The sequence below is a fragment of the Lethenteron reissneri genome, chromosome 71, assembly GCF_015708825.2.
Source record: "Lethenteron reissneri isolate LAM-NWPU_2019-01 chromosome 71, ASM1570882v1, whole genome shotgun sequence".
Taxonomy (NCBI): domain Eukaryota; kingdom Metazoa; phylum Chordata; class Hyperoartia; order Petromyzontiformes; family Petromyzontidae; genus Lethenteron; species Lethenteron reissneri.
This window is the reverse complement of record NC_083849.1, coordinates 3,892,336-3,910,662: the sequence shown is the minus strand read 5'-3', so window position 1 is coordinate 3,910,662 and position 18,327 is coordinate 3,892,336. Positions and strand designations below refer to the sequence as shown.

The 18,327-nt window shown below is 50.3% G+C and overlaps 1 protein-coding gene across 8 annotated transcripts in view; it reads left to right on the top strand.

Moving 5' to 3' along the window:
• The window catches only part of LOC133361111 (discoidin domain-containing receptor 2-like), a 104,235-nt gene that overhangs the window by 48,797 nt on the left and 37,111 nt on the right, over window positions 1-18,327 (top strand). For all 8 annotated transcript variants that reach the window (XM_061579950.1, XM_061579947.1, XM_061579951.1 and 5 more), the window contains 7 exons: window positions 1,259-1,361; window positions 4,611-4,839; window positions 9,049-9,196; window positions 9,659-9,767; window positions 10,413-10,593; window positions 13,980-14,135; window positions 14,822-14,930. In XM_061579950.1, coding sequence (XP_061435934.1) covers window positions 1,259-1,361; window positions 4,611-4,839; window positions 9,049-9,196; window positions 9,659-9,767; window positions 10,413-10,593; window positions 13,980-14,135; window positions 14,822-14,930 — 1,035 coding nt within the window. The remainder of the gene's footprint in view (window positions 1-1,258; window positions 1,362-4,610; window positions 4,840-9,048; window positions 9,197-9,658; window positions 9,768-10,412; window positions 10,594-13,979; window positions 14,136-14,821; window positions 14,931-18,327) is intronic.

Below are 18,327 nucleotides of genomic sequence, written 5' to 3'. Positions count from 1 at the left end.
TGAACTGTGATCGAACATGTAGGATATGGCTCAATCCACACAGTGCCGTACCTGATACACGAAACCTTGACCGTAGCCACCCGATGAGTATCTCATGGTCGATGGTGTTGAGAAATCGAGGTCAACCAACCCTGTCATGCAACGGTCATCCATGATCATGCAGAGGTCATCAGTGATCTTTAAGAGAGCCATCTCAGTGCTGTGGAATTTTTGGTACGCCATTTGCAACCGGTTGAATCTGCCCGTCGCAGTGATATGGGGAAGTAACCGCTTAAGACCACAGGGTGCTCTTTGACCTTTTAAATCGTACTCAGGTTTGAGATTGGGTGATAGTTTGCGGGGTCACTGGTTCGAGCGGCGTTACCTGCATAATTGTAAACCGGTCTGCATAACAACCCCTCGCTGAATGAAATATTTGCCAGTTGGACAATCAGTGGCGAAAGCGCCGTCTGAGCATGATTTTAGATTCGCCATGCGGATGCAGTCGAGCGGCAGTGTCTTATTTGTGCGGCTGTGTGATGAACATCGACACCTCTGGCTCCAATTTTGGTGCCAGGTTCTCGAGTTTTGCAGTGGTTCCAGTTTGATCAAACTCGGATGGCAGACCGGGAGAATGTGTTGCCTTCAAGTTAGAAACTGCCGTCTTGATCATCACTATTCTATTGGTGAAAAACATCGCAAGAAGTGTGCACAGACCGGGTTGATTACCACTTGGTGGCAAATGGTGGCTGTTGTTGTTGTGTGTCTATGTCTCAATACCTCTCTCTCTCTTTATATATCTGTCTGTGTGTGTAGCTGTTAGCATGCTGTGCTACCAATCCTTTAACCCAAGTTCGATTCCCGCTTATGGCCACCATCAGTGAAAATTATGTGAACCTGTCCTGGGCCTTCCCTAGGTTGACTCAGTCCGAAATGAGTACCCAGTGTGGTGTGTAAAAACCCGGTGTGATGTGTAAAAACTCACCACTGGGGATACAAAGGCGGCCGGGCGTGGTGCGGGCCACCCACCCCCTTGTGTGCCCTGCCAGCCTTCGTAGGCAACACTACCTATCAGCACTTTCCCCAACAGTTTGTTGAGGCTATTCAGGGGGTCTTAGAGCTCAAGCTAGGGTAACAGTATGGAACGGTATGATAGTTTTTTTTCGTATTTCCTACTCGAAAAAAAAAAATCTTACCATCATTTTGTGCAGTATCTTAAAAAGAAAATCGTACCGTACCACAATTTAGTACCTGATATTCGTACCTTTGTCCTTTGCAGGCTCGTGCCGGTATCCGCTGGGTGTGCAGGATGGGCTCATCCCAGACGATGACATCACGGCCTCCAGCCAGTGGTATTCTAGCACGGCCGCCAAGTACGGCAGGTGAGACCACCGTGGGGGAAGTTTGGGCCAGTGGGACACCCTGAACACTGTCTTTGTCGGCTGCTAGAGGAGAGGCGCGTATCCAGAACAGTTGCCTGTATTTTAGGCGTGGGGGTTTCTTTAGATCTTGATGGAGCAGCAGCGTGAAGTTCTTCATGATCTTGTTGTACTCCCGTGTCATCACATCATTGTGTCGGATGTTGGCCAGAGCAATATTCTTCAGCACAGGAAGCCACGGGAGTGGAGTAGACTTTCGGGAACCGCTGAGGATACGAAGCGCGTTGTTAATTTCGGCGTCGACAAGGTTCGTTTGAGGGCTTGCACCCCACACCGGGGCACAGTACTCCACAGTGGAGTGAACAAGGGCCTGCATCGATATCTTCAACGTGCTAGCAAGTTTCTGAATAATTTTCACTCGTGCTTTAGTTTTACCTTAAGCTTATTTGAGGTGGTGATGGTAGTTAAGCGTCTGATCCAGGGTAATGCCTAGATACTGAGGATGTTCGTCATGCCTTAGCTTTGCCCCATAGAAGTTAACGTTCAACGTTTTCGAAGCTTGTCTGTTGTTCAGGTGGAAGGCAGAGACGACGCTCTTCGATGGGTTAGGCTTTAGGTGCCTATTCTTGAAGGATTATTCCAGAGTCTACAAATATTTCTCGAGGACTGCCTCAGTGTCCTCCAATTTTTCTGTTTGCGCATAGTTACATAGTCACTTTAAGATGTTTTCTTCTTCATGTTTTTGTTTTTTGTTTGTTGCGGTTGCACCCGATTCAAGAGCCGAATGGCTCACAGGGCTATACCAAATAAATGAAACTGAAATAAAATGAAACTTAATTTTTCGTGCGTGAGTTGCAAATGCGATATCATCCGCATATGCGAACTCACGGCAAGATGTTACCGGAACGTCGCTAGTATAGAGATTGAACAGCACTGGTGCCAGAACTGATCCCTGAGGGAGTGCGTTCTTCAATCTTTGCGGGCTACTGGCAGGTTCACCAAGGTGGACTGTGAACCATCGGTTGCTCAGCATATTGTCGATTAGTCTGATCCTCATCCTGCCATTATTACCCGATGTCGCAAAGCCTATCCTTATTTTTATTCATTTTGGATACTGGCAAGAAAGTATCCCATAGATATAACTGCTCGACCCGAACTATACATTTTCTGGTGCTTTCATTTGTACTGTTTGCCTTTTGGTGTTCTTTGGTCTAATACTGGTGAGACAAGGCCATAAAGAAGGTTGTCACTGGTGTAGGACAATATGTTTCAAGGAGTGCATATATTTAGGCTTAATTTTATTGACTGCAGGAATTAATAGTCTTTGGTTCTTTCGGTAAATTTACGGAGTTATGTTTTTTGTTTGCATTATGACTGCGGGTATTGTGGTCTATGCAAACATGACTCCTTGTAAAAAGGTGTCAGTTTTGTTGCCAGATATAAGGATTAAAAACAATTATCATATTTTTGACTGGCAAATGAGGTTCCAATGGTGTAAATACTTACCCCGAGCTCTCATACTCTGATGGTGCATTGTCTTTGAGTTGTGCGCCTTTTGGCGTCATCTGGTCTAACACCAATGGAGACTAGGCTCTAAGGAAAGCTGTCTCGGGTGTGGACCAACCAACTTCAAGGACCGTGCATATCCATTATCAGAGTTATGTTTTTTGTTTGCATTATGACTGCGGGTATTGTGGTCTATGCAAACATGACTTCGTGTAAAACGGTGTCAGTTTTGTTGCCAGATAGAAGGGTAAAAAAACTATTATCATATTTTTGACTGGCAAATGAGGTTCCAATGGTGTAAATACTTACCCCGAGCTCTCATACTCTGATGGTGCATTGTCTTTGAGTTGCGCGCCTTTTGGCGTCATCTGGTCCAACACCAATGGAGACTAGGCTCTAAGGAAAGCTGTCTCGGGTGTGGAACAACCAACTTCAAGGACAGTGCATATCCATTATCAGAGTTATGTTTTTTGTTTGCATTATGACTGTAGGTATTGTGGTCTATGCAAACATGACTCCTTGTAAAAAAGGTGTCAGATTTGTTGCCAGATAGAAGGGTAAAAAACCAATTATCATATTTTTGACTGGCAAATGAGGTTCCAATGGTGTAATGGTACTGTGTTTACGTTATGCACGCAGGCGCCAATTTCGGCCAATGCATGTGCTCGTCATTGGGACTGAGCCACGTCCTCAGCCAATCAGCGGCGGCCATTCGTGACCATCTCTACCGCAACTGGTTTTGTTCACATGGCGTCTTCTGTTGTGGCAGTGGAAACAGCCCCTCGAGTGCAGACTCGGAGATTTTTTTAAACTACTTTGTTTATTGACACTGTAGGAGGAATCTGATGAGCTACAAAGCTCTTTTTCACAGATGTCCAGTTTGGGCACGGGGTCCGAACGTACAACAAACAATACAAAAAACACGATAGTAGTGCAAAGTACACGAAAGGTAAACAAATCACCCAAACACATACAAATACAACACTGAACCAGCATACCCAGGCAAAGCCCACTGAGGTATTAACTTATTTTTCAGAAGCGACCTGGCGATCACAAATAATAGCTCAACGAAGTGGCTCATCGTCGTCGTGTGGAAATGCATAGCAGCAGCCAAATACTCTACATGTGGAGGGAAAAACCGGAGGACTCGGAGAAAAAAACCCACATGACAACCACATGGATAGCGAGACAGACAGGTCGTGGGTTCGGGATTGAACCCACTGTCTCCTGCATGCCAGGTGAGGTAGATAACATATCCTAGCCGCTGCGGCGCCCCCAGCCACAGCAGAGTATTGCCGAGTCTCAGTGGGAGGCAGAGTGGGGGAGAGGAGCCACAAAGCACTGACAGCCCCCTCATCGTCAACAACCCGGAGGAGCGGCGGCTTCTGACCATCTTCGTCTCCCGCTATCTACTTCTCGTCCTCATGTCCCCCTCGCCTCTCTTTTTTTTACGATCAGAGGAAACAAGAAGATGCTCGGTGTAGTCGGCACTTTGCTTCGTTCATCATTTCGTTTCAATGCTTTGCTTTTTAAATTAAATATTTCACAAAAGCCTCTCTCTCTTCCCTCATCTCCAACTCGTGTCCCTGTCTTCTCTCTATCTCATGCCCCTCTCATCTCTCTGCCCCCTCACCCTCACACCCCCTTCATCCCCTCCCTCATCCCTCCCTCATCCCTCCCCCCTCATCCTCCCCCTCACCTCCCTCTCCTCTCCCCACCGTGTCCCCACTGCTGTCTCGGTGCCAGGCTGGAGGGCCATGGTGGTGATGGGGCGTGGTGCCCCGCCGGGCCCCTGCTGCCCGGCTCCGCCGAGTTCCTGCAGGTGACACTGCCCGCGGCCCACGTGGTGGCCCTCGTCGCCACGCAGGGCCGCCACGCTGGCGGCCACGGCAACGAGTTTGCCTCCCACTTCCGCCTGCAGTACAGCCGAGACGGGCAGCGCTGGAGTTTCTGGCACGACCGCCACGGCGAGGAGGTGAGGGACTCCTAAGGAGCCGCTGCCAGAAACTGGCAGCGTCCCCGAGGGCGAATCGCGTGATCGGCGCCCCTCACACCCAAACCCCCAAGGACAAAATCTAGGCTGAGGTGTTTTTGGGTAAATTGGGAAACATTTTGCCTCGATTTTCTGTTTCATGTTTTTTGTGAGCGTAGTTTTTTTCTGTTTTAAACAGAGGCACCGTTTATTCGGTTTGTCCTTCCACTCCGTCTGTCCAACCAATACATTCTCAGAAATGTTGCACACTCGAAATGAAGGACGTGGGCAGGTGCTCCAAATCGAGGGCAGACACATTTATTGTGGTTAATAGCAATCTTGTGAAGAACAGCACCGTCACTCTGTAAAATGCAACAGCACGTGTCACGAACAGCATTCCTTTCGAGTCACCATTAACCATGTGGCTGGTTTACACGTGTGGTTATTCATTAACCCTGCCAGCCACCTACAGGCCCAACTCAGTCATCACATGCTGCTGTACACACATGCATTGATACACTGCACAGCACATTAGGACTTTCACAGAACCACACTTTACTCTCTTGCTGCACAAGGATGTAATTAAAAGAGTGATACATTTCTAATGTACCACACATTATAATTCATATTCCCTCTGTACACCCGCAGGAATTGAAATAATGACATCGTTGTTATTTTATTTCTATTTTGTTCATTTGGATTTTTTCTCGAAGTTAGCTTCCCACTTAACTTGGCGCCCTAGACGACTGCCGAGTTCACCTATATAGACGGGCCGCTCCCTCCCTTCCCACTCCCTCCCTTCCCACTCCCTCCCTTCCCACTCCCTCCCTTCCCACTCCCTCCCTTCCCACTCCCTCCCTCCCCCTCCATCCCATCTCTCACCCTCCCTCCCTCTCCCTCCCCCTCCCTCCCACCCACCCACCCCTCTCCCTCCCTCCCTCCCACCCCTCTCCCTCCCTCCCTACCTCCTCTCCACCTCCTCCTCTCTCCTCCACTCCCCTCCACTCCCCTCCCTCCTCTCCCTCCCTATTCCCAATATCGGTCGCTTTTCTGCACGAGGAGTTTGAGTTGTGCAACAGTATCAACAATAGGCACTGCATATTCTCAGATGAACACGACCCATTGTAATTCACATGACTACATTACACCCCCTCTGGTCTTCACACCTGATAGGCCTCCCAGTGGTACGACATCACCTCTACTCCCTCTATTTAAGACTGAGAACGACTGTCGCCTGACGAAGCTGGTTGCTGTAATCACCACCAAAACTTCACGGTACTCAAATTGTAAAATAATGATCACAATTCCTTCTATATAGCGCTGTACATGACATAGCAGCAGCTGATAGCATACAAATAATCATATTATAAATACATATTAAGAATTAATTTACGAAATTAACGGAACGTTTAATAAGCGGATGCCTATAAATTGGCTTTGAAACGCATTTTTAAAATAAATAAATACACCGGAGCCTCGACCTGGGAGTGCAGAAAGAAGATCTGCATCCCCAGATCTTAGGGACCTTACGGGGACGTATGGGTGTAAGCATGTCAATGATGTAGGTTGGGGCAAGATGGTTCACCGATGTTAAGTTAACAATATGATTTTTAAATGGATTCTATGTGAAACTGGAAGCCAGTGCAGGGAGGCCAACATGGGCATAATATGATGTGAAGAAGGTGTTCTGGTTAATACCTCAGCAGCCACATTCTCAACACGCTGCAAATTGATCAGCACCTTCTTAGCCATGCCAGGGAGTAAGACACTGCAATAGTTTATGGGCGATGACATGAAGCCTTTGAGCAGCTTCCCTGCATCTGAGGCAGAGAGAAGGGATTGGACATGGGAGATATTCCAAAGATGGAAAAATTAAGTCTTTGTAATCTTTTTTATATGAGCCTTGAAGGACAATGTGGGATCCCAGATGACTCCTACATTTGTGACATCCTGTCCCAAACTGGTGATATGACCGTCAATTATAATGTTGAAGGATACAGCTTTGTGAAGTTGGTGGGGTGACCAAATTAACATCACCTCCGTTTTAACACTGTTCAATTGAAGGAAGTTTTATTGCAACCAACTTTTGATGGAAGCCAGTGCGGAAGTGAACCTGGAGGCAGATGCATGGATATGCAAGTACATTTAAGTGTCGTCTGCATAGCAATGAAACTTTAGGCCGAGATTTCGGAGCATATAGGAAATCCCATGACGAAGAGGCAGTGCGGCCTCGCAAACCAGCAACAATCCCACTGAATATCCACATGTGATGCTGGTTGCACGCTCCCACAAGGTGGGGGGGGGGGGGGGCTGCGGGAACTGTGCGGGCCAGGCCAGCGATGAACACCAGTGAGCGGGCCAGAATGGCAGGCGATGGTGGGGCAGGCCGCAGGTCGCCCTGTCACGGGAAGCAGCCAGCGCGGCACCACCACAGACCCAAGGAGGGATGGCACACGGGCCGGTGGCGTCAGGTCGTAGACGGCAGTGATGCTATTCTAAGCGTCCCAGCACGACAGAGAGGTGAGGCCCCACACAGGGGTGCAAAAGGGCCAACAGCCACGCCCGGGGCTGAGCAGGCAGGCCGGGCTCCGGTGATAATGTCGGATGGTGAGGCAGCATGCCGGTCAGCACTGGGTTGCGGACGTTACCCAAGACCAGCTGACGACGGAGGGGCCACAGCCCGACAGCTGGCGGTGGAGTGCTACAGTAGCACCACCTCGTGAACAAGGCGGCCAGCGATGCATCATGACCGCACCACGGGTAGCCAATGCCAGAGGATGTTTAGGCGACAATGCCGTGCTTCACACAGGGTCGCACTGGCCGATTCTGGAGACACCTTAGTGGCAGCGTTATTTTTACGCAAAAAAATGCAGGCCCACAGTAGCGGTAGCTGTTATAGCGGCACATTTATTGTGGCAATGGGAGAAGGCAAGGTGATGACAGTGGCAGTCAGTGGTGGTGGTATCTGTGTGTACGTGCTTGTGATTGTGTAAATATACATGGGCAAGTATGACTTCATGTTTGTTTTTGTTGTGAGTAAAGGTCTGTTATGTCTATGTGATGGTGTATGTAGGTCGACACAGCCTCAAATGAGTACCTGGTGTGGCGTATAGTAAACATCGCTACTAGGGAGACAAAGGTGGCTGGGCGTGGTGCTGGCCATCCGCCCTCTCTTGTGCCGTGTCGGCCTTCATATGTGCTCGCTAACAGCACTTGGCCCAACAGTCTGTTAAGGCAATACGGGGGATCTTTGTCTTGTATATCTTGTGTAAATGTTTTTTTATATAGGAATGCGGGATATAATGCGTATATTATAACAATATAAGAATATGTGTATACTGTATGAGTAATTATGAGTGTATGTATGTGTATGTGAATTCAATGTGTGTGTATGTGTGTCAGTATTTATGTGCGTATATATGAACATATATAAAAATGCAGTGGGTTTACTCTTCAAAATAGAACCGGTTAGTGCTGAAGTGGGAATCAATTGGCATGTTTTGTTTACGTGATAAACATCACTAATAGGCTGTGTCGGGTATTGGCGGTGGGTTCAACGACACATTCATATTTACACGATCGAACCCAACCAAAAACACCTTTCTTACGTGCTCTCTCTTGCTCCGTCCCCCTGTTATTCGAGGGCTTCCTTCAGGTTATCTGATGTTCTCCCATGGCGAAAACGAACACAAGGCGACCGCTGTTAGCCAAAAGTGTTTTGACATTGAAACGTCTTGGGAATCACGCGGGAGTGGCAATGTCGCTCCCTCCGGAAAATACCTGGCAGGACCCTCCTGAGAACGAGTCTTAAGACTCATGGAGGCTTTTCTTGGGTAAACAAGCGAAAACGAAAATCCATTTCTTTTTTATTTGATTGGGGTAAGGCCCTATTGAGCTGTGTAGCTCTTTTTTATAAGCGACCTCGCAGTCACAAACTATAGCAGCTCAACGAAGAGGAGGATGATCATCGTCACGTGGAGATGTAGAGCAGCAGCCAAATACTCTGAACGTGTGACGCTGTTCATTCTAAATGTGGATGGGAAAAATCGTGGAACCTGGACAAAAATCCGAAGCGACCACGGGGAGAGAGAGATAGAGACGCAGGCTACAAATATAAATCAGCAGGGGTCGTCACAGTCCGGGATCGAACCTACGTGGTCCTGCGTACCAGGCGAGGGAGTTAACATCTCATCGCTACCCCCCACTCCTCAGGTGCTGCAGGGCAACGTGGACACGAGTGGGGTGGTGGTGCGCGACCTCACGCCGCCGCTCATCGCTCGCCACCTGCGCTTCGTGCCGCTTGCGGACCGCTCCATGAGTGTGTGCATGCGCGTGGAGGCGTTCGGCTGCACCTGGGACGGTGGGTAACAACCCACCCCCCCCCCCCGATTTTCTTTCTCCCTCTTCTACTGTCCCTATTCACCATTCACTGCCGCCCCCCTCTCACCATTCACTTCCGCCCCCCTCACTATTCACTGTCGCTCCCTCACCATTCAGTGCTGCCCCCCTCTCCCCATTTACTTCCGCCCCCCTCACTATTCACTGTCGCTCCCTCACCATTCAGTGCCGCCCCCCTCTCCCCATTCACTTCCGCCCCCCTCACTATTCACTGTCGCTCCCTCACCATTCACTGCCGCCCCCCTCTCCCCATTCACTTCCGCCCCCTCACTATTCACTGTCGCTTCCTCACCATTCACTGCCGCCCCCCTCTCCCCATTCACTTCCGTCCCCCTCACTATTCACTGTCGCTCCCTCTCACCATTCACTGCCGCCCCCTGTCTCTATTCACTGCCGCCCCCTCTCCTCAATTGCCCCTCCACAGAGGGGCTGACCTCCTACTCACTGCCCCGGGGTCATATGATGAGCCGGGGGGCAGGGATTCCACCCCTGGCACTGGAGGACGACTCGTACGACGGCTACTCCACCAGGAGGTGGGTGGGTGCCACCACCGTGCCACCACTACCGTGCCACCAATGTGCAACCACCGCCCCACTACCGTGCAACCACCGCCCCACTACCGTGCAACCACCGCCCCACTACCGTGCAACCACCGCCCGAACACCACACAACCACCACGCCACCACCGTGCAACCACCACCCCACCAACGTGCAACCACCACCACCCCACCACCACACCACCACACCACCACACCACCACACCACCACCACCACACCACCACCACACCACCACCGTGCCACTGCCATGCCACCACTGCGCCACAGTCTCAATTTGCTATGAGATGTTAACTAACTCGCCTGCTATACAGGAGTGTGTGGGTTCAAATCCGACCCTGACGATGCCTGCTGCTGTGTATTTGGAGTTTGCGTGTCTCTCTGTCCGTGTTCGTGTGGATTTGTTCTCTGGGTTCTCTAGTTTTCCCTCCACAGTCAAAATGGACATCACGCATTTAGAGTTATTTGGCTACTGCTGTACATTTTCACGTGATGATGATATCATTTGTGATAGCCAGGGTCGCTTCTGAAACACCGAGCCTGGGCTTGGTAAAATTAAAATAAATATTTCAAAACAGTTCAGTTGAGGAATGAGGCATGCCCACACTCGTCGCTCGCCCCAGCTACGTGTCGGGAGGGCTGGGTCAGCTGACGGACGGGATGTGGGGTGGCGACGACCTGGCCCTGACCTCCGACCCCCTGGTGGCCCCCGGCTACGACTACGTTGGCTGGAACAGCTCAACACTCTCCTACGTGGAGACGGAGTTCATCTTCGACCGCTCACGCAACTTCTCCCTCATGCAGGTGGGGGCGGCATCGGTGGTGTCTGTGTGTCTGTGTGTATGTGTGTGGGGAGCTGTGGCGTAGCGGTTAGCGCGCTGCGCTACAAACCCAGCGACGCGAGTTCGATTCCTGCTCACGGCCAACACCAGTGATGATTATCTGAACCGGTCATGGGCCTCCCCTAACATGGCCAATGGGGAGACAAGGCGATCGGGCGTGGTGCTGACCACCCATCCCCTCGTGTGCCGTGACGGCCCTTAATAGGTGCTGCCGGCTAACAGCATTTCCCTTAACAGGGGATCTTTGTTTCGTCTGTGCGTGTGACGGTTTGTGTCTCTGTGTGTGTGCCTGTGCGTGTGTCTGTGAGTACCTGATGCGATGTGTAAACATCGCCACTAGGGAGACAAAGGCGGCCGGGGGTTGTGTTGGTCACCCACCCCTCGTGTGCCGTGCCGGCCTTCATAGGTGCTTGCTAACAGCACTTGCCTCAACAGTCTGCTAAGGCTATACGGGGGATCCTTGTCTGTGTGTGTCTGCGTGGGGTAGTGTAGTGGTTAGCGCGCCACAAAGGAACCCGGCGACCAGTGACGGTCCTGGGCCTCCCCGAGGTCGACTCGGTCTTAAATAAATACCTGGTGCGGTGTGTAGTAAAAACATCGCCACTGGGGAGACAAAGGCGGCCGGACGTGGTGCTGGCCACCCACCCCCTCGTGTGCAATGCCGGTCTTCATAGGTGCTCATCGCTAACAGCACTTGCCCCAACAGTCTGTTAAAGGCTACACGAGGGATCTTTGTCTTTGTTTGGTGATGGTGGTGGTGATGATAACAGAGGGAGACTGAAGCAGTGGTGGTGGTGATGACAGCGAGACAGAGTGATGGTAGTAATGGTGGCGGCGGTGGTAGTGATGATGATGATGGTGGTGATGGCGGCGGTGGTAGTGATGATGGTGGTGATGGCGGCGGTAATGATGGTGGTGATGGCGGCGGTAGTGATGATGGTGGTGATGGAGGCGGTAGCGATGATGGTAGTGATGGCGGAAGTATTGATGATGGTGTTGATGGCGGCGGTAGTGATGGTAGTGATGGCGGTAGTGATGATGGTGATGGCGGCGGTAGTGATGGTGGTGATAGTGGTAGTAGTGATGGTGGTGATGGCGGCGGTAGTGATGGTGGTGATGGTGGTAGTGATGGTGCCGATGGTGGCAGTGGTTATGATGGTGGTGATGGCGGCGGTAGTGATGGTGGTGATAGTGGCGGTAGTGATGGCGGCGGTAGTGATGATGGTGGTGATGGCGGCGGTGGTGATGGTGGTGATGGCGGCGGTAGTGATGGTGTTCATGGCGGTGGTAGTGATGGTGGTGATGGCGGCGGTAGTGATGATGGTGGTGATGGCGGCGGTAGTGATGGTGGTGATGGTGGCGGTAGTGATGGTGGTGGCGGTAGTGATGGTGGTAGTGATGGTAGTGATGACGGCGGTAGTGATGGTGTTCATGGCGGTGGTAGTGATGGTGGGGATGGCGGCGGTAGTGATGATGGTGGTGATGGCGGCGGTAGTGATGGTGGTGATGGTGGCGGTAGTGATGGTGGTGGTGGTAGTGATGGTGGTAGTGATGGTAGTGATGACGGCGGTAGTGATGGTGTTCATGGCGGTGATAGTGATGGTGGTGATGGCGGCGGTAGTGATGATGGTGGTGATGGCGGCGATAGTGATGGTGGTGGTGATGGCGGCAGTAGCGATGGTAGTGATGGCGGCGGTAGCGATGGTAATGGTGGCGGTAGTGATGGTGGTGATGGCGGCGGTAGTGATGATGGTGCTGATGGCGGCGGTAGTGATGATGGTGCTGATGGCGGCGGTGGTGATGGTGGCGGTAATGATGGTGGTGATGGAGGCGGTGGTGATGATGATGGTGGTGATGGCGGTCCCTGGCCTCCCCTTGGCAAACTCAGCCTCGAATTAGTACCTGGTGCGGTGTGAAAAACAATAGCATGGGGAAGGCAATGTCGGCCTTAATAGGTGCTCGATAACAGCACTTACTCCAACAGTCTGTTTAGGGCTACACGGGGAGATGTCTTTGATGGTGAGAGTGATGGTGATCTTGGTTGATGACTCCTTCTTTCATTTGTGGTGGCCAAGTCGCTTTTGAAAAATAAGTAATATTTAAAAATACTTTTGTAAAAACACGCTTTAATTAAATGTACCGCACGAGTAATGGCAGAACTCCACGACTTCAGGAAGTGGCCCTGAAGCTTGCCATAACGTAAGGGGCCGTGGTGATTTACAGCCAACGTCAGTTGAGTGTGGACAATTAGACCCAAGCCGAAACATAACATATTAAAAAGAATGTTTAAAAAAATCATTTTTTATGATAGAATATAGCATTGTCATCAGTAAGACATAAGTATACCAAGTTTACAGTCGATACCACATTGGGAAGTGGGTTAAAATTTAGTTACAAGATTTGAGGATATGACAACAACAACAATAACAGACAGAGTGAGTTAAATAAAAGCGTGTAAAATAAGTGACTACCTCAGTGGGCTTAGCCCGGCAGGATGGGGGATGGTTTAGTGTTGTAGTTGCATGTTTGTTTGATTCGTTTACCTTGTACTTTTCACTCCGATCGTGTTGTTGTAACGTTCTGACCCCGTTATTGTCGTCATCGTCGTCATCACTGTCATCATCACTGTCATCATCACTATCATCATCGTCGTCATCATCATCATCGTCATTGTCATTGTCGTCATCGTCATCATCGTCGTCGTCATCGTCACCGTCATCATTGTCATCATCGTCATCATCATTGTAATCATCACTGTCATCATCGTCATCATCATTGTCATCATCATTGTCATCATCATCGTCATTGTCATCATCATCATCGTCGTCATTGTCATCATCATCATCGTCGTCATTGTCATCATCATCATCGTCATCATCGTCGTCGTTGTCATCGTCATCATCGTCATCATCGTCATTGTCGTCATCATCATCATTGTCGTCGTCATCGTCATCATCGTCATAATCATCATTGTCATCGTCATCATCGTCATTGTCGTCATCGTCATCATCGTCATTGTCGTCATCATCATCATCATCATTGTCGTCATCGTCGTCATCGTTGTCATCGTCATCGTCGTCATTGTCATCATCATCATCATTGTCGTCGTCATCATCGTCGTCATAATCATCATCATTGTCATTGTCATCGTCATCATCGTCATTGTCGTCGTCATCATCGTTGTCATAATCATCATTGTCGTCATCGTCGTCATCATCATCATCGTCATCGTCATCATCGTCATTGTCGTCATTATCATCGTCATCATCATCATTGTCATCATCATATTCATCATCATCGCCGTCGTCATGATCATCATCGTTCTCGCCCTCGTTACCTGAGAGCCAGGTTCACTGCAGTAACCAGTTTGACCACGGGGTGAGAGAATTCCGTGAGGCTCGCTGCTTCTTCCGTCCGAGCGTGAGCTCCGAGTGGGAGGACGACCCCGTGACCTACGCCGCTAGCAGCTGGGGACCCCGGGCTGGCACCCGGCCAGACCCCAAGGCAAGAGAATGTTAACTACCTCACCTGGGATGCAGGAGGTCGTGGGTCCAATGCTGACCCGCACAATGCCTGCTGTATTTTTGTAGTTGGCCTGTCTCTCACTCTCATTCATTCACTGCTACCCTCTTTCATTCACTGCCCCGCCCCCTACCGATATTGCCACCCACTCTCATTCTTGCATTGCTGCCTCCATTCATTCACTGCTGCCCCTTGTCACTTTCACTCCCCTCCCTTCATTCATTCACTGCCACCCCCCATCTTTCATTCATTCACTACCGCCCCCTATCACTGCCTCTTCCCTCCTTCATTCATTGCTGCCCCATATCACTGCCACCCTTGTTCATTCATTCACTGCCGCTCCCCTCTTGTTCATTCACTGCTCGCTTTTTCCGACACGAATCTCGAAGGGGATTGAGGCAGCCGAGCGTGGTAACATGCGATGCTCATACTTCCTGGATCTTGTCCTAAAGACGCTTATAGGTGTCCCGGGTAAACAAACGTAATAGCAGTGATAATAACAACAACGGTGTTTCGATTGGTTAGTTTGTTGTCCTTCCTCGCGGCACCTTCAATTAGCACGGCTGGTTACATATGGTGTGAAAGAAGTTCAACATATATACACACGTACAATGTACGTACAACATTCATAGATGGCTGCATGTCATTGTCTCTCCCTGTCTGTCCAGGCTCGCTTCGTGCCTGTGCCACTGCTCGGCCGAACAGGCATTGCCATCAAATGCCGCTTCTACTTTGCCGACACATGGCTTCTCATCAGCGAAGTTAGCTTCCAGTTCCGTAAGTTAACTTCTCCTCCTCTGCCTCTCTCCATCCATTAACCCCGACCTACGCTAGGCTTGCCAACTGTACAGGTTAACCTAGAACCGTAGCTGGCATCCCTGGAAAATCTGTCAGCCGACCTGAGAGTGACTGTTTGAGTGAGTGTGCGAGTGACTGGGTGGGTGAGTGAGTGAGTGAGTGAATGGGTGAGTGACTGAGGGGGTGAGTGACCGGGTGAGTGTATGGGTGTGTGGGTGACTGGGTGAGACAAGTAAATGCAATTGCGTGAGTGGTTACATGAGTGGTTGAGTCGGTGAGTGACTGGATTTTAGAATGAATGGGTGAGTGACTGGGTGGGTAAATTAGCAGATATATGAGTGAGTGATTGGGTTGATGAGTGAGTAGGTGAGTAACTGGGTGAGTGGGTGAGTAACTGGGTGGGTGGATGGGTGGGTGAGTGGGTGATTGGCCATTCCGCTCATGGCATTTTTAGCCACCACAGTGGTCAAATGGGGGCTCTGGACGGGTGCGAGGGGCTGGTAACCCCTCCAGCTTCAATTAATTACCACAAAACTGCGACTGAAAAATGTAATTAATAAGCTTGTGTCGGAGGCCCCGGGGGGACAGGCATCTATGACATCTCCTGGCCAAACCCATTTGGCGGAGCCAGGAGACTGAATCGGGGCTCCTCCAGAAACAACAAAAAACCACTACGTGTAGCCACGTGGAATGTTCGAATGCTCACTGCGGAGGACAGGCTGCCACTCCTTTGTCGAGAGCTGGACCAGTACCGCCTGGATCTCTGTGGTACTCAGGAGGTCTGGTGGACAGGCTCTGGCTCCTGCCACCATGAGGGATGGACAGTCCTCTACTCGGGGCAGGAGACTGCCAAACATCAGGGAGTAGCTCTTCTTCTGAACCAAATAATGAAGGGGGCGTGGGAGCGTGGCGGTGAGGTGTGGGAAGCTGTAAGCCACAGGCTACTTTGGGCTCGCCTTCCCATCAACCAGAGGCAAGGAGTGGTGGTCGTGGTCACTTATTCATACATCGAAGACGAACATCTGTGGAGGGATGCAGGCAAGGCCAATGAGTCGGATGCCTTCTATGACCTCCTGTCACAGGTGCTAGCTAAAGTGGTCCCTCGGGATAGAGGCATCTTGTTGGGTGACTTCAATGCCCGAGTTGGTCATGATGCTGGCACCTGGTTTGGAGTGATTGGAAGGCATGGGCCAGATCAGCTCAACAACAATGGCAGATTTTTGTCCAGCCTATGGGCTTCTAATTACCAACATGCTGTTCCAGCATTGGCGCATCCACACAACATCATGGATGCATGCCTAGTCTAAGCAAGAACATCTGCTGAACTATATAGTGATAGAACAGTGGATGCGGGCCCATGTCCTTAACACCAAGACTTACCGTGGAGCTGAACTGCCCACTGACAATCGAATTGTCATCTGTAACATGCGCCTGCCATTATTCCACTCTGGTGGTGGATGTACATCCAGGACCCCATTCAAACACATAGTGGCATGGTCTCAGCTAGCTGATGAAAGTTGCAAGCGAGAATTTCATCATCGCTTATGGCTGGGGTTGGCATCGTCCCCCACTCCTCCTGATTTCGAGGGGAAATGGGAGAGTTTTAGGACTGTGGCTCATGCAGCTGCAATGGCTGTTTTGGCTACACGGTCCCGACCTCCCCAGAGACCCTAGCTGACAGAGGAGGTGTTCAGGCTGGCTGAGAAAAAGCGACAGGCCCACTCTCATCAGCTACAGCATCCCATGTTGGAGAATGAGGAGGCTTGCCGCAGCCTTCACTTGGAGGTTCGGAGAGCCATGAGGCACTGCAAGGATGGGTGGTGGTCGCGGGTTGCTGAGGAGATTGAGTCTGCCTCAATGGCCCGCGATCAGAAATTGCTCTTTAACTCCATCAAAAAAGTAACCTGCAGCACCATACCTATTACCATCATTAGGGGAAAGAACGGAGATCCAATCTCTGACCCCCAGGAACAGGTATGCAGATTTTCTGAGCATTTTTGTGAGGTCCTGGGGGAGGGAAAATCCCTCGGTCAGGAAAAAAACGTGGGACAAAGTGGAGATGACCCTGCTGAGGCTGCCGTGCCTCAAATATTGGAAGAAGTCACCCCCTGTGAGTGGCTGGATGAAGTGCCATCTTTTGAGGAAGTGCTGAAAGCAATCCGGAGTCTGAGACCAGGAAAGGCACCGGGCAGAGATGATCTCCGAAGCAAAATGCTGAGGGAAGGTGGCGTTTGTGCACAGACAGCCCTACATTACATCATAACAACAGTCTCGACCACTCGACGGGTTCCGCAGGATTGGAAGTACCGCACAGACTGTAACAACTACAGAGACATCTCACTTATCAGTGTGCCGGGAAAGGTCCTAGCAAGGATTATTCAACATGACCTTGCTAGACACGGTGAGGAGATGATTGCGGAGCTCCAATGCGGTTTCAGGAAAGGGCGGTCCTGCACAGATGCCATATTTTCTGTCTGTCTGCTACAGCACAGGTGTAGGGAATTCCAACAAGACCTACATCTTTGCTTTATTGAGCTGGTCAAGGCCTATGATACCATCCGTAGGCTTGGGCTCTGGGTTCTTCGTGCTTTCAGAGTCCCTGACCCTCTGCTCACGATCATTAAGGACCTTCATGATGGTGAGTGGGTCTGGGTAAAACTACGTTGGCTGGGAGTCGGAGCCATTCCTTGTACACCTTGGAGTGCGACAGGGATGTCCTCTGGCTCCCACATTATTTAACATCTATTTCGACTACATAGTTCATGAATCCTTCAATAGGTGTACCGGAGGAATTTCCATCTGGTACAGATACAATGGGAGGCTGATCGATGCCCAGATGCGGTCAAAGGGATGGCTCCCTATTGCTCAACCATGTTACGTATGCCGATGATCTGGTAATTGCTGCTCACTCAGAGGAGGAGTTGGAGGCGCTGCTGCTGAACCTGGAGCTTGCCACTAATAAGTGGGGCCTTACCATCAGCCCCACCAAAACTAAGCACCTGCCTGAGTATTTTGTACCATCGGACACTCCACTTCCACAACTCCCAATTGGTGATGGGGTAGTTGTGGAGAGAGTGGAGATTCATCTTCTTGATTCTTTCGGTAAAGTCACGTAGAAGGGAAGTAATAAAATAATAAAAATAAAACATGATAAAATAATTCTCACGACGTTTCGGCCACAACGCAAGCAGCCGTCCCTCAGGTGGAGAACAGGTCCGTCAAGTAGACAGAGTCTGAATGGCACGCTCCAGGCTTGGAGCGACTATTTATACTGGGATGGAGGAGCAAAGAGCGTCTTGACAAAATGATTTTCATATCAAGAGTAATTTAGCATATTTATGGGAAATGCAGATATGCGATTAGCACTACTTGTGAA